General features: G+C 39.5%; 1 protein-coding gene across 1 annotated transcript in view; it reads right to left on the bottom strand.

The window, feature by feature from the left end:
• Positions 1-367: 367 nt before the first annotated feature.
• The window catches only part of CPZ (carboxypeptidase Z), a 35,165-nt gene continuing 18,456 nt past the window's right edge, over positions 368-17,076 (bottom strand). Inside the window, exons 6-11 of the mRNA XM_061993530.1 lie at positions 16,706-16,867; positions 10,824-10,982; positions 6,411-6,546; positions 5,174-5,313; positions 2,466-2,565; positions 368-723 (exon numbers count right to left, since the gene is read on the bottom strand). Coding sequence (XP_061849514.1) covers positions 368-723; positions 2,466-2,565; positions 5,174-5,313; positions 6,411-6,546; positions 10,824-10,982; positions 16,706-16,867 — 1,053 coding nt within the window. The remainder of the gene's footprint in view (positions 724-2,465; positions 2,566-5,173; positions 5,314-6,410; positions 6,547-10,823; positions 10,983-16,705; positions 16,868-17,076) is intronic.

The following is a 17,076-nucleotide window of genomic DNA, read 5'->3' as shown; positions in this document are numbered from 1 at the left end:
TCATTAATGTGTTAAGACATGTACAAAAATGCATTAAAGAATCAGGAATATTTTTCCTGCAGGTACTTAGAACCTAATAAATAATGAATGTGATGATTAATTACATGGGCAGAAGTACAGAGCATTACCAAGAAAAAAAACTGCATAAAATCTGGCCTTTGAACGGGTCTACACCATCTTTTTTAATATATAAAAACACTTGAACATACTCAGTTGTGTGTGAGGAGAAAATAAAAGAAGTAAGCATGCTTGAATTATCATTGCATTTTCAAATGAAACAGATTTAAATACTGCCAAGAGCAGCAAGGACATCTGGAGTCGGGTGGAAAGGCAGCAGAGTGAGGGGAGCAGAGCACCATGATGCCCTTCAGCGCTGCTTGAGCAGCCACAGAGGTTTGTGCAGGTCTAGGGAGCTAAAGTAAGACCACCACCAAGGCTTCTCCCTGCCTGGCGGTGACCCACCTCGAGCCTCAGGCTGTCCATGTTGGGCATGAGGGTCAAAAAGTTCCAGTGGGTCGTACGGGTCATACACGTCTTCCATTGACCGCCGGAGGAGCTTGCTGGGCCAAGCCTCAACAGGTCGCAGTACAAAGTCCACTCGCCCAGCTCGTTTCATTTTGGCAGGAAGAGTGACTCTCTTCATCACCCGACTGTACCCCACCGCTTGGGCACTGATTAGATATGTCCCCGGAGGCAGGAGTCGCCAGTAGTCACCATCAGCGGCTTGGGAGAGGTAAAGACACAACAAAATTGTTTAGTTTTCAGTCTTGTATCTGTTACAGTTACATACTCAGATACACACACACGCAGAGAGAGCACAAACTTTTACAGGCGAGGTTTTGAAAGGATCTCAGGTTTTCCTTCAGATTTTGAGAGAAGTTCAGGTGCAAACTCTTGAATGATAAAAAGAGACTCTACCTGTGAAAATCTGGCATTTGGGAGCTAATAGAGTAAAATTCTGTATAACAACAGAGTAACCGCTGTGCCTGTGTCACAGGGAAGTGAAGTTTTCCTTCACACTGCTTTCCCAGGGGTACAACAGAGAAACCAAACAAATTTAACTATGTGAAACTTAAGAATATGAAAGCAGAATCCAGGCTACAATATATATAGAGAGAGTATGTCTAAGGAGCTAAGAAATCCCTTCTTTTATTATATTACATTTGATTACTTTGCAGACGTTATAGCACATAAGACTGGAGAGCTGAGGTTGCAGCTGGTATAAATTGCCATTAGTGTAAAATGGGTGTAAATTTCCTCCAGCTGAAGGTTAGAGCCTGCAGACAAAAGCAGGGAGTTTTAAAACAGAACAATATTCTCTATTTTATATGTAATTTATTTGAATGGTAAGTTTCTTAACTCAGTTAATGTTGTTTTCTCATGGAATTTCTCAGTCTTTTTTAACACTGAAATTAAAAGCTGTTTTAATCATATGATGTTCTTAACCTCATCTAATTCAAGAACAAACACTCCTTTTTCCTTCAATATAAACACATTTTTTATTTAATTCTATATTCTTTAAAGGTTCACTGCCAATGGAAAGCCATTGTCTGGAAAGAAGTTAGAAAAAGACCCTAATTCATGCCAGAGTCTCCCACCAGCCTCAAGAATCTGCATCATCTCCACTATTGTATCCCCTCTAATGTTAATTTTTTTGAAAGCTGGAAAGCATCCACTACATTATAAACCATTCTGGCTTTCCAAATTGATTCATTAGAGCAAAATGTTACCATTCATGTCTTCTGTTTTGCACTCCTATGGCCTGCCCTCTTCTCGTTGAAATCAATAGTAAAACAAGAGCATTGATTTCAGTGAGAGCCTAAAAGCTCAGAACTCTATGACTGTGAAAATTAACAGTCGCATATGCCTCAATATACATTTAACAGCTGGTGACAGGTATAAAGTCTTATATTATTATAATCATAATTCAACATTCTGATTTTTTGCATTTGATACAACTATTGCCCAAAATTTGCATATATTTATGCTTTCACACATGAACAGAAAAATTGCTGGCCCTTCAGTCACTGCAGTTATTCCAGTTGTTCAAGTCTGTGTAGATGCTACTCTAACATCTACACCTCATGCTCACAATAATTCAACTAATTTATTCTATGAGGTCTCTGCACCTTCACGTGTTGACTTATAGCCATTGCCATATTCTCTCAAACATGAAACATAAAGGAAGATTTCTGGATCTCACTGAAGAGAGATCAGCTTTCATGAATAGCAGGCAATTCCATGTGGAAGTTTTAATGGCAAAGACTTATGTCATCTCAGGGACATGACATACTCAACAGCCAGTCTGACATATCTACTCTCTTGTTATTCAAGAAACAAACCCACACCTGAGCTTGCAATTCTCCATTAAGGTGCCATTTCTATCACATACAAGAAGACTTTTGCAGGTTAAGCTCTCAATGCTTTCATCCTACCTAAGGAAAAGCTCAAACTAAAAATATTACCTGTGGTGACATCATGCTGGATGCCCCTGACTGAAATACGAGCATTTTTTATTGGGTTGCCAAACTTGTCAGACACAATTCCTTTTATCCCCCGATGAACCTGGCAAAGCAAAGTTAGATGAGAGTCATTTATTACAGTACCACCTCCCTGTCTTGTACAAGGAAAGCCCTGTAGAGAGGAAACAATTTTCAAGAGGTTCAACCCATTATAGAGGGTTTTGGGTGCTAATGTCCCTTCAGACCACATCCTCAATTTTGAGAGCTCCAAGGGCGCTGAGGAAAAGGGATAACTGAATAAGATCATTTTTGGGCTAGGTATGTGGCTCCATATTGAATGACCTTTCTCTGCACGGATCACTGCCACTTTAGGATCTGACAACAGCATTCAAAGACTGTTTCTGGATTTCAGCCCTAGACTCAGAAAGAAATTAACAGTTAAGGCTTTAAAAAACAATCTGATGCCCTATACATAATGAGAAACCATTGCTTTAGCCACTTGGGACTCTTCAACACTCTGTTGCCTACACCTACTATATGTCAGAATGCCATGATAGGAGTGTGTATAATATCCTCTTTCCCTTTTCTAAAAGCACAGAATGGAGTTGTTGAAACGTGCCTGGTGACAAACTAAAGAGCCATGTGAATTGTGTCACGCAAGGAGGTGCACAAACAGCTCAGTGTATTTGATGTTCAATAAACTAAAGCAAAACAGGAAAAAATGCAAATATTTAAACATTAAGCCTCTTAAGGTTCTTTTTTTTACAACCTCTGAAATGAAAGCATTTTATAGTAGAAATTCTATATGAGCTTTTTAAATTAAAAGTAATTCCATTTAGATTTTTCCACTGAACCGCCATGATCAACTTGAGCTGTTCTTTACTTCACTTCCCCATCTCCTCTTTTCCTTTCATTTTCCCCTTCCCATTATCCTTTGTCACAAGAGAACAGAAAAAAGAACAAAGCATCAAAACAATGGGAAAATATATTTGTAATTCTGTTGGAATATAGAGATTTTTTAAAACAAACATTAAAATACTCTACAGTCATTCTTAATACAAAGGAGGACAGCATTTCTTTAGGCTGTGTTGTCACTGCTGTTGTTAAACAGCCATTCTGTACAGAGTGGATTTATCCACTGAAGGGTTTAGGAACAACTTGATGTAAAGGTTTGGAAACTGTCCCTTAAGAACTGTTATGATGAAGCATTGCAATTTGCTTTTCAGCATGGACTTGAGGATTTACCATATGGATAGTGGGTAAATCTGGTCAGAGGAGTCATCTCAGACCCAAATTTAATTTCCAATGTAGACATTCTCAAAGTAGTATGACCTCATCCAAAGTCAGTAATAATTTTGCAATTACAACATGATGGGATAAAAATGACAAAATCAGAATTTCTTTAACAATGTTGATTCAGTTTGCTTTAGTAAATACACTATTTTTCATTTTGCCTCATGTCTGTGCCATAGAAGTTTGGGAGAGCATTTTGATGTCATTTCTGACAGAGAGAAGAGATCAATACTTATGAAAATTAATTCTCCTTCTGCATGTTAAGTCAAGTAGATCTGTACACACACCAAACAGTCTGGTATATATCAGAATAAGAAAAGTTTGAATTGGTTATGGCAGACTTAATCTTTATCAGGAGTAATTCAGTCACTCTTATCTACAAAGTTGTTTTGCTTACTGTCCTGCATTTACTCAAAGAGCTTTTCCAGCATAGATTTCTACAATATCTCACACTATAAAAGTCTTTACATCTTGAAGACTTCAATTGCAATATATATGGATTTAACCCAGCTCCATTTGGATTCACTAAAACTCATTTTCATCAGACAGCTGTAAAATGAAATGAGTTTGGTGGTCTGTACTGTAGACTTTATTGAATAATAATACTTACCACAAGTAGCAAGAGGTTGCTTAGAAAGGCCATAAAAACACTCCTAACAATTTTAAATTACTGTTTACTCTATCAAAATAAGGCATGACAGAAAGCTAATCCACTAATGGCTGGGAGAAAGATGAACAACTTCTGTTTCTGTGTTCACTTACTTATTGTCAGTGAGGTATTTGTTTTTGCTGAGCTTAAACTTATTAATGATTTCTAAATGGCATATTTTAATGCTCATATGTAGTTGTTGCTTTAGAAGATTGACTTCAGATCTTTTTAAACTGCTTTCACAAAGAAATCAAGCCGAGAAGTGTGGAAATGGCATTTCTAACAAGATACGTAGAACCTTCCTGTTTTAGCTGAAACTAAATCTCCTGCTGCCATGCACTAGAGTTTGAGCCACAAATACAGAATATGGAAAAGAAAAAAAAATGTTCCAGGAAGCTCTCTGGAAAGCCAATCTTGTTGGTTTATTCTTCAAGAGAAAAGATAACTCATTTTTTTCCTGAATACATGGTGTTTCTCTGGCCTTAAATTTCCCACAGTTGATTTATAATGTTGCACAAAGTATTTACAAATATTTCACTTTTTCACTATTTTCAAGTCTTTTACAGTCCTCAATCTCTATCCTTCCTGAAACACAGGCACAATATTGTCTACGTGTCCTGCTAAACAAACTGAGGCACTGGAGCCCCTGGTGAGGTGTGATGTTTGAGCCAGTGCTATCTCGATAACTAACTGGGGAAAATGTAACAAAACGAATATTGACAAAGAATGGAGAAGGAAAACTGTAAGGTCTGTAAAAGTAGATTTGTACCATTTCCATGTAATTCAGAAGGGCATCTCTGTTTTCATGCCAGATTGTAAACAGTTCTTCCTCCAAAGGAAACTTTTCGCATCCTACCTCCACGGTAACTTCAAAGCAATTTGTGTGAAGGTAATTAAAATCTGCCATACCTGTAGGTTTAAAAACAAAAAGGAGACATTATGAACCAGACACGTAACCCTTCACTGGAGCTTTTCTGTTGCATTCAGCTGAATGTAGTCACTGTGGGTGTGGGTTAATGTATTGTAAACAGTGTGCATTGAATACTATAAAAAAATATTCAACAAATTCAGAATTCTACAACTTGTTTCAACTATGAATAAACTAATAACAATTACACTTCTTTCAGGTAAAATAAAGAGCATCATTTTAAGTTATTATTGATCTGACCAAGAAATAGCAATAGAGAGATAAGGATTGGTTAATAATGGTAATTGGATAATCGTCTGTATCAGAGGTGATTGCCAAGGGTCACCAGTAGAGAGATGACTTTTGCCATGAATACATTCAAAACTGTTTCTGTATAAAAGAAGTTGGATATAATTTTCAGAAGAATGTAAACTGAAGATTTTTAAACCTAATTCTCACTCATGTCCCCAAACTTTCTAAAAGCCTAGTTTCATCATAATTATTAGGATATCCGTCTAAGTCTCATTTGAAAACAAAACTATAAGCACTGCTGAAGATTTATACCATTATAAATATATACCATTATCTGCCATTATTTCAGGAATCTTGAAGAAAACTAAATACTATTATGGGGGAAATTAAGTTAGCAACCTAAGAACAAACAAATGGGATGTTTGTTCCTGTCTAGTGTTCCCTGAAAAAAGAGTTTGTTTAAACAGATTGAAAAAGCAGTACTTGCATCGCCTTCAAGATGGATTCAAATTAAAACTGCTATGGAATGAAATCATAGCACTAAGCATTTACATCTCTATTTAAGATTTGAAAACTAGAATGATATCATATTCAGTAAGAAATCTGACCCTTGTATGACTTGTTAACTGTCCTCAGGTTGTATCAGGGCTGAATATATCCCACTGTATATGGATACAAGTGTCACCAACACACATTTTACTACTTAGATCCCTTACACGTTACATTTTGCAGCAGGATGACCAAAAGAAAATCGAAATGATCAAAATTATTCTTTTCAAACCCTTGTGTCTCATAAAGGTCATATAGAGGTTTTACCTCACTTGATATGATGGTAAAGTGGTTTTACCTCCAGTGAAGCTGTACCACTCAGCACCATTTATAATACCTCCACGCTTTACAAAATTTCCCCCACAACGAAGTTCAGATCGGTCCGAGATGACTGGATGTGCATCTGCATAGGCTTTAGCCAGCATTTTAAACATCTGTAACAAAAGGGTTCAAAATACATTTGCTTTTACAAACTGTAAAGATTGCCATTACTGCTAGCAGCCATTGCTCTTGCAAGACCCGACAATCAGCCACTCTGCATCCTCCAGACTGATGGAGAGGGTGAACCTCTGTGCAAGGATATTCTGCCAGAAAGTTTTCACTTGTCATCTCCTCCAAGGTCCTTCTCTGCAATCCAATCTGTTTAGCCAAAGATGGCACAAAATACCAGTGAATTTTGTGATACTTGGCTTCAACTTATCATCTGGGGCAGGAGTAGAGGACTTGTTTAGTTGTACTTCAAGTCCCAGGTTTTAAATCTGGAATTAGTTCTCCCTATTACATTTTAGCTCTTGCTATTTTTGTCCTTTCAAAAATACCTATATCAGCCTCAGCCCCAACAGATCTTAACATTGGCTGCTTTAGTTTAAAATAGACAGTGTCAATTTGCTTCACACTTGTCACTCACATAGGACAACCTGCCAGTTTGATCTCAATGACAGTTGCTTCTTTGTGGGGTGGAAACTGTTCCTAAAAACTGAAGCATAGGATGTGGCGATGGAGGATGTCATCACTGATTTTTTAAGAGTGTTGATACTGATGAGGAGCAGAGAAGTCACTACCCAGAAAGGACAAGTGACATGTACATGTAGTGAAGACAGAAGAAATAGCAGTGATCTACTGAAAATGTTTCCTTGAATCATGTTCCTGCCAATTTTCTCCAACGTTTATTCCAGCTTTGTACAGAAATTCCCCTCTCCTTTTTGTTCATTTGAACTTTATCTACAAAAGCTATAACTTCAGATTTCATCAATCAAATGACAGTAATTATCAGATGCTACAAGATCCTACAACTCAGCATGATAAATTTCGTTTCATATTGCTTAAGACAATTGGGTACAAGAAATCGGGTCGTTAAAATCCTATTTTTAGAACTGATCCTAAAACTTGATGTTTTCATGAAGGATAAAGAACAAAATGACCAAGCCCACAGCTCTGATCTAATATTTATGAATGTTTCTAATAATCACAAAGCAGAGACTATTATGGGATCAGGTAGGTGACCAAGGAAAGGTGGAAAGACAGGGTTATGTAAATACAAAGACAATTTATCAAGATACTCTGATGACCAGACACTAAAAATCCTGACTTAATTTAAAATGCTTTTGCATCTCTTTTGAGTGTCTATGTGTCAGTATATTAAAAAAGCATTTCTTAGCTCAGACAATTAAGCCTCCCTCTAAGTTCTGCTGGAAAAAAAAATGGATGTTAACTAAATATGTTAAGAGGAACTTTTACTACTGGTAGTTTGATGTCAGGCCCAATATCTTGAATTTTTACAGGAATTTGGCCCCCAGTTCTTAATCTTCTGTTGAAGATATTTGGTAAAAGTCTACAAGATGCCTATGTGACTTAGGAATATATTCCTCACCTTTCCCAAATGTTTTATTTCCAGTGACCAAGTCTTTCCTTTATGCCAAGAGACATAATACTTTTGCCTAGCCACAGTGCAAGTGAACAAAGATGAGTGGTATTGAGAAGAAAAAGGGAGAAATACAAAATCAAGTGAACTTGATTTAAAAACAACAAAAAAACCTCCCCTCACATTTAAAAACAAAAAAAGGTAAAATGTCCTCTGATAAAAATATACTTCAAATCACAGAATCATAATTCTATGGACAATATATTTATTATAATTTAGCAGCTATTATATCACTATTGATGGACCTCAAAAAAATAGACATTTAGGTATATTGCAATGGAAAAAACAGGGTAAAAACACAGAGGAATCCTTGTGAATTTGGAAGCAGGATTCTTCATTTATTAAAAGGGGGCCAGTGCTGTCACCTTGGCCAGCACTTTCACTGTACTGACTATCATAGGCTGGGTTTTTCAGGGGGAGGGAAGAGTTTCTCCATTCACCAAAGAGGGTGAGCTTGGCTCCATGTGGACCTTTCTGTTTCAGTGAACACAGGCATCAGTGAAGCCTGTTGTGTAACACAAAGCAACAAGACCCTGCTAAAAACATCCATCTCCACAAAAGTAAAAAAAAAAAAGGGAAAGTTCTGGATTAAGTAGGCTGAAGTAGAGGCAAGAATGTGAGTGTGAGGACATGGTCCAGCTTTGAGACTCCTTGGTCTCAACAAGTACCATCCCAGGCTGTGATGCAGGCTAAAGATGCTTGAAATCCTCATTGTTTTGGAGCAGGTGGCAAGAGGATCCCTGTGCACATATACCATGAGGGACACAGGGAGGTGGCAGCACCCAGATTCATTTTCAAAGAGGACAACTTGGTTTGAATATACTTCACAGAAATTGACTTGATTTCCGGCCATTAGCTGCAGTGCAGTGTATCAGTCTGGGCTGCAGCCAAAGTTGCAAACTTGACTTGTTTCCCCTTGCAGAGCAAATTCAACAGGTCAGTGGTCAGAACAAGAGTTATGGCTAACACATGGCACCTAAACCAAGCTGCTATATTTCAGGGTGTAGGATCCCCAGCAGCAGCAGCTGCAGATGCCCTCATTTAAATACGGGTCACTTCACAGGTACAGATTTTCTGGGTAAATTTTAAAATGACACTGATGGTGTTAAGGTTACTGTGTTGACTCATTTAAAAAATTGGTTTTAATTGAAGACATCCTCAAGCCCTCCTTTGTACATGTTAAACTTCCAAGTTTGTAGCTAGTTTATCAGGCTTTGCAGTCACTGACTACATAGCAGTCACCAGTTTGAGGTCTTCTGTCTTACACTGCTTCAAACCAGGGATGCTACCAGGACCTGACCAGCTGTGCATGGCATTGAGATGGAGCACTTTGTCTGTATGACTGCAGTGTTCCACTCAAGAGGAAATGGCCTCAAGTTGCAGCAGGGGAGGTTTAGATTAGATATTAAGAATTTTTTTTTCTCACTGAAAAACTTGTCAAGGATTGAAACGGGCTGCCCAGGGAAGTGGTGGAGTCACTGTCTCTGGAGATATTAAAAAAATGTGTAGATGTGGTGCTGAGGGACATGGTTCAGTGGTGGATGTGGTTGTGCTGGGTTACTGACTCGATGCTCCTTTCAACCTAAACAATTCTGCTATACTGTGAAAGCACACATGCTGTCCCTGAGTGGACGTGCTGAAGGGACTGCTGTTCTTCCATCCCATCTGAGCTAATTGATAAATCACGCATTCCACTATCTACACATAAATCAGGATGATATCCCAAGCCCAGGCAATGGAATATAAGAGCACAGGTTTATGATCTCCCCTAGACCTCACCAAGAGCTTCTTAGCTTTCATTACCACCCATCAGATATTTCTTACATGGACTTTTTACTGTGCAGTGCCTGGTTTGTTTTACTGTTAAATCATTGTCATTTACACATTCAGTAGGTATCACACAGATCAAGTGGATTGATACAGAAAATGTTTAACAGTCATAAATACCTAGGTATTAAATATGTGCTGTTGAAAACTATCACTTTTAGAAGTCAGTCTCAAGATATGCTCAAAGATAATGGATACTTCACCTCAAAGATCTACTTCTGACTCTTTTCAACTGCTGTTCATGATATAACGAATCACTTTCTCTTAAGAGGCCAGGGACATTTTAATCATACTCCAGGAGCCTGAAAAACTGGCTATGTTCCTAGTGGGCATGTCAACAATGAATACTAGATTGGGGAAACCAAAGGGAAATAGGAAAGATGGCAAAAAATTTCACAGAAGATTTACAGTGAGTCCCAGATGAGGAACTTTCCAGGGAGGAGAGGAGAAAACCATTCCTGTTCATCTGACTTGGAATAAATGTTACAAGGCTGCCACCGTATGGCAGCCAGTCTTTTGGTTCCTTTTCCTACAGATTTCAATAGAAAATAACACTGCTGGTCAGGCTTGTTCCTTTTCTTCTGGAAATCAGAGGAAAAATATCACAGCCTATACTCTTTAAGTAGTAAAAGCTTGGCTTTTGCTAATCTATGCCTCGTGAAATTGGGTTTGGCCCCACAAAACATGTGTTAATCTTTACAGATCAAGCTGATAGCATGTAAATTATTCTATTGTTATGAATCACGTTAAATAGATGTATAAATCATATTACATATATGTATATTTACATGCATTAAATGTATGAACATGGGATTTAGTACATATTTAATGCATACATGCATAGTTAGACACACATGTATAAAATCTAAATAAACCAAAGTTTTTTAATGTTAAAGGAAAAAGTTTCATAGTTCCACATGTAGAAACCATATCAATATTCTCACCCTGCAAAACCAATATTACCTTTTCATCAGGTGTAGGAGAAAACATTTTTTCTTCCATAGGATGCCTTGAATAGTCATAAGGATAGGTCACAACCAGCTCACCCCCATGAAGGCTGGCAGAGAGCACAAATGGGATAGACCTCAACCACTTCATGACTGCTTTCGTCTCAGGGGCCACCTGCAATCCAGAAGGAAAAAAAACCAAATATGAGTAGTCAGGCAGCTCTAAAGCGATTTGATCCTGAGCAGCATTAAGTCCATAAGAGAAAAGAGTGTCAGAAAGGAAAATGCTAAGGCTCTGTAGCTTTTCCATCCCAAAAGTTAATAGAAGAGTGTCAATTTTCTCCAGGGAACAGATGAGCCACACTATTTACTGTGGAAAAAACTTTGACAGTAGAATAACTTTTTATTACCGTGACATTTTCAGCAGTTCAAATTGATGATGGCAGTATTTTAGGCTTGAAAAAAGTTACATTATTCCACTGTTTGCAAACCAAACTCCTTATCTAGTTTCATTTCTGAATCAGCAGGATTGACTTTGGATGGATAAAGTGGAATATGGGGACCAGTTTGTAAATCTCAGCATTCATTGGAAATACATTGCCTAGTTTGCTGTCCTTTGGTTCAGGTTCATCTGTAAATAAATTAAAACTAATGGATAATGATTACAGTTCACCTGCAGGGAACTACTGCAGGTAAGTCACATAATTTATCTTTCTGACAGCCCACGCTCAGTACTAGTGGCCAAGGGAATGGAGTCCTTAGTCCCAAAGATGCTCAGCACCCCTCTGGCCCCGGCACGGAGGAGATCCTTCACTCCCTTTTTCTGAGCAGTAATTTCAGGCCTTCTGCGTTAATTCCTTGGGGTAACAGTGGCATCTGCTGGCCAGGCTCTGTAAGCCCAGGCACGCCAGTGCCCTTGTAGAAGGCGAAACTCTGCCGTGCAGCTTGTGAAGTTACCAGGGGAAAGGTGGGGGACGGCAGAGGCTGCTGATCCAGCCTCTGCTTTGCACAACTAGAGACAAGCGGGTTTAAAAAGAATGAGCAGAGTCTGTTATGCTTTGATTCCATCAGCCACTAGAAAGTCAGGATTCCAGAGTGGCTAATGACTAGTAACAGTGGATCAAGTCAGGAATATGCAGGCAAAAAAACCACAAAACAAACAAACAACAAACCAGTCAAGCAAAAACCCTAAAGATCCATATATTAGGGTTGGAATAAAGGTGATTTCTGGGGTTTTTTTTGGATGAGTGTCTATTCTGCTATTGGTAAATCATAGCTTTGGGAATGCAGTGAGTAACACAAACTTAGGTGTCGAGCAGATAAAAACATTGTGAAGCAAAAGTGAACCATGGATGTATTACAGCTTCCAGCCATGAGGGAGAATGTAAAGGGTTTCAGGAAAAAGCCATGTCTAAATACAGTTTTACCTGGAATGATTTATGAATCAGAGAATTATAGAATGGTTGGGGTTGGAAATGACCTCTAGAGAACATCCAGTTCAACATCCTGCTAAAAAGTGTTCTCCATGATCAAGTCACACAGGAACGAGTCCAGGTGGGTTTGGAAAACTCTGGAGAAGGAGACTTCACACGCTCCCTGAGCAGCCTGTGCCAGGGCTCCCTCATCTGAACAGCAAAGAAGTTTCTCTTCGTGTTCAAGTGGAGCTTCCTGTGTTCCAGCTTCTGCCTGTTACCCCTCGTACTGTCACTGCGCACTGCAGAAAAAAGGCTCACCCTATCCTCTTGACACCTGCCCTTTAGGATGTTTAGAAGTGTTGATAAGGTCCCCTCCTCAGCTTTCTCTTCTCCAGGTTAAACAGCCTCATGTCTCATAGCCTTTCCTCAAAAGAGAGGCAATCATATTTGTAGCCCTCCACTGGACTCTCTGCAGAAGTTCTCTATGACACTTCAACTGGGGAGTCAAGAAATGGGACATGGTACTCTAGATATGGCCTTCACTCTGCCCGTTCTTGACCTAGGCAGGAAGCCACCTTTCAGATGCCACAGTTATTAACTGAGCCCTCCTGATTTTCAGATTTCCTTAAAATGCCATTTTGTATTCACTGAGCTGAACTAGTCACTCCAGCCACTGCAGCTGTGCTATTTGAAAAGATTAAACCTTGCACTTGGGAAGAAATAAGAATCTGAGGGTCTCCACTGCTGTAGGGTGAATTGTTAAATCAGTTGCTCATGGTTAGCATATGGACACAAGTCAGACTGTGACACTTGCCCTCAGGAGAAACAGGCCAGGTCCATTTCATCTATCTACCTCATGGCAATCTCTGAATCTCTGTGTTTTATAACCCTTTCAACCTCGATATTATAAAAGGGCCACTTAAATGTAAGATAAGATGTAACAAGTAAAATCTGACCAGCTCAGGAACACATAGAGTACACATTGCACACCAAAATCTTAACCAAGGCTTTTTTCATAATTAGGAAGATTAGACACAGAGTTTCCAGCAAGGGTATGACCTGAAAAACATTTTCAAAAAGGCAGATCAAGGGTATGCAAAAAGGAAAGGACAAGTGCTCTGCACTTTCTGCAGACTTACACACCTGCTCTCACAGCACAGAAGTGGGAGAAGAAAACAGCCCACCAGGCATTGTGACAAGGAATATAGCAGTATCTGAAGAATGCTACCTGCAGTGGTAAAATAATTTGTTTTTCTGGTCTTTGGACAGTGACCTGGGATGATCTGATAGTGTTCCTTATCCCAAGGGAATTAGGGACTGAACCAGCCACTCTCACCTGAAGCTGAAAGTGTTTTGTTCATTCTTTAAGACCATCTCTTCTGAAAGTGGTTTGTAAGAGGCTGCAAGCAGCACTGCTGGGTCCATGGATCCCTGTTAGGGGGTTCATGGAGTGGCTGAACACCTGCCACCAAACCTGCACCCTACGAGCCCCACAGCACCAGCACTCCCCAGGAGGATACTGTCCCACAATCTCAGTAGCTCCCTGCCCTGCCTGCAGCTGCTTCATCAGGTCATATCTGATGCCAGAATCAGCCCTGTTTTCAAACAGCAGTCTCAGGCCTTGATAAGGAGATTTTAAAGTTGCTTCTACAATTCAGTGGGCAAGAGTGAGATTCATAGTTTTATTTAGGGCACTCCTAAATTCAATCCCTCCCCCTGATTGGCCAACTCGCTCACTAGGTACCTGCATAAGCCACGAGACACTGCTGTGTCACACAGACAACATCTAATTGAAGCGAATGTTATGGAAAATCAGGACTTTCAATGTCACTATTTTTATCCTAATAGCATTTCAGTGACATTATGTACAAGTGATTAAGGCTTTGAAATGTGCACATCCTGGTTCAGCTCCACCGGATGACAGCAGATGATATCTGTGTCACTCTGGCCTTTGACTATTCATAGACTTTTCCTTTAATGTGGGTTTTGTGGATTTTGAATTTTTTTTCCACTGGAGCTCTTGCTTTTTAGTCAGAGAAGATCAATTTTGAAGTATTCATCTCACAAGAACAATTTGGAGTACAGCTAGAAAACAGCTAAATTATTTCTGCACAAGTACAGCGAATGGCCACTACTCTTTTTAAACCTGAATCTAATTTCTGTCAATTTACTGCAATTAGTCACTGTCTCCATGGCTTTCAAAGATTTCTTTTTTCCTTTTAGAAGCGACCAGACTCATTTTCCTAAAGACTATGCCAGCCTCCACTGGCACAGACTTCCAAATTCTGTTTGAATCAAGACAATTTAACTGACTTCATTTCAGATAAAGCCTCAAGTCTCTTAGTCTGAGACCTCAGAGCACTTATTGCAATAAGTCATAATAGTGGGGAACAAAACACACTGTACAGCAAGGGTTACGGGTAGGTGGGAATCCTCCTGAGTTTATGAGATTGGCTGGGAGCTCACTTTCCATTTTCAGATCTTTATACAATGCTCTGCAATACTTGGATAATTACTTTAATAAGGCAGGTAATAAACACTATTAAGTAAATGAAAGCTGAGAGGCTGGTGTTGAAAGATCAAATGGAATGCTTTTGCATGGACAAAGCTGGCTACCATAAGAGCTATGAGTTCATCTGCCTGACAAAGATTGAAGCTTATTAAGGGAGAGATTATTTGACTGTCCTTTGATACCACCGGTGGATGAGAGGGGCAAGAAGCTGCCTAGGTGACTCACTGTCATGTTGCTGAACCATGTGATACTGCAGTCACCAAACTGATTTTTGTGGTGCTGTCCAGATTACAGGGAAATTGGCTCCCTCATTTGTTCTGGGAGGCATATGGATTTGGAGATGCTTTAGGTGTTGTTTAGATCAAGATCCACTTCAGAATCAGGAAAGAATGGAGATGTTCTGTAAGGTTTTGTGCTCTGAGCAATGATCAGTGGACCACCACTTTTTTTCGGTTTCTTCTTCCAAAGTAAGAAAAGGTTTGCAGGAGAAAGGATGTAATTATGTCCCTGGTTCTGTACCCACTGAGGCAGAGCTCAGATAGAGGGTGATTATGTGCCAAGGCTTCCTGGTCCCTTATATGTGGTGAGAGACATCCCAGGGTGACCGGCATGCTGCAGTTGGGGCAGAGCTGGATGAAGCAGTGAGATTAACTGTGGGACAAACATTAGGCTGTCTTCACCCAGCCCTCTATAAACTGCTATGATGTTATCCAGCATATAGGAAAGATAAATACAGGATCATAGAAATTACTTCTGTAAGTGGCTGCCAATCACTGAACATCCCAAAGAGCATAGAATCATAGAATCATAGAATCATAGGGGTTGGAAGGGATTTTTAGAGATCATCTAGTCCAAGCCCCTTGTAGAAGTAGGTTCACCTATAGAATAATTTTTATTACAAAAATCCTTTAAGATCATCAAGTCCAACCACCTCACACTGCCAAGCCCACCACTAAGCCATGTCCCTCAGCACCTCAGCTATGCATCTTTTAAGTAAGTCCAGGACTGGGGACTCCACCACATCCCTGGGCAGCCTGTGCCAGCGTAACAACCCTCTCAGTGAAAAAGTTCTTCCTAATCTGCAATTTGAACCTCCTCTGGTGCAACCTGAGGCCATTTCCTCTTGTCCTATCTTTCATTACTTGGAGAAGAGACTGGCCCTCACCTCACTACAATCTTGATCCAGGCACTTGTAGAGGGTGATCATGTTTCCCCTCACCCCCAGTTCCCTCAGATGCTTCTCATCAGACTTATTCTCCAGAGCCTTCACCAGCACTGTACTTGCATTTACCAGGTGACTGTTTTCTGTAATTTCAGTGAAAAGTTGGACACTGTTAAGCTTGTGACCCTATACTCATGCAGAAATCCAGTGACATGAGCTAGGATCTGTATGATTATATGCATAAAATAGAACAAACTTCTTGAGCTTAGTTATGTTGAAAATCAATGGTCTAATACAGTGTGCACTACTGAGCTTGTCACAGCCTTGCATCTTCATATGTGCATTATCCTGAGGAAGTGAGTAATTTACAAACATCCTTCTTGTGGAAGCTGATGCCACACAGCTCCACATGAAGCCTTTTTATGTTTTCCAGGGCAGAAATCTCTATTGCATCAAACCTGTGCAGAGCTTAGTGTAATGAAAGCCAAATGCACAAAGTCTTTAACATGTTACCACAGTTTAAATCATTAATGATGAATCATTACATATTTGTGACCACCTCCTAACAGTCATTATTCTTAATTTAAAATAACAAAATCCAATTTTATGCACATTTTCCCAATGATTTGTGAGACCTACCTCTTTGGCCAGAACTACACGTGATTTTTCATGCCAATTCAGAGCCTGACCACTTTAGCCCTACTTATAAAAAACTGATTACCAAAGAATAACTTAAGACCAAGCAATCTGTTTCTTAATTCCCAAGTTGCTCTGTAGTATACGTGATTTATAAAACCTGTAATTCATACCTTACCCCACCAGTAGGACTGTGGAATGGGGATGTGGTCAAGGCGGGCCCCACGGATCTCAGCTCTTCTGTAAGCCTCAGACGTCAAATCAGGGAAATTTCTGTTCAGGTCCAAGTTTTGAGCTGTCTGTCGTCCCATGACCCATCCATTGTAACCAGCTCCCTAATTTGTAAAACAGAAGCAGCCAATCTCAGAATAACCTCCTGTTTGAAAATACCACTTTGTGGAAATTGTTTAAAATGCCATTTTATTCATGAGGAAGGTTTTTAAAAGTTAATTGGAAATGTTGATACTGTTAAAAAAAACCACCCTTATTAATCATTTTTTTATGTCCACAACACTAATGTACTAACCAGCATGCAGGAGGCATT

The sequence above is a fragment of the Colius striatus genome, chromosome 3 (assembly GCF_028858725.1).
Source record: "Colius striatus isolate bColStr4 chromosome 3, bColStr4.1.hap1, whole genome shotgun sequence".
Lineage (NCBI taxonomy): Eukaryota > Metazoa > Chordata > Aves > Coliiformes > Coliidae > Colius > Colius striatus.
This window is presented reverse-complemented; position numbering and strand designations above follow the sequence as displayed.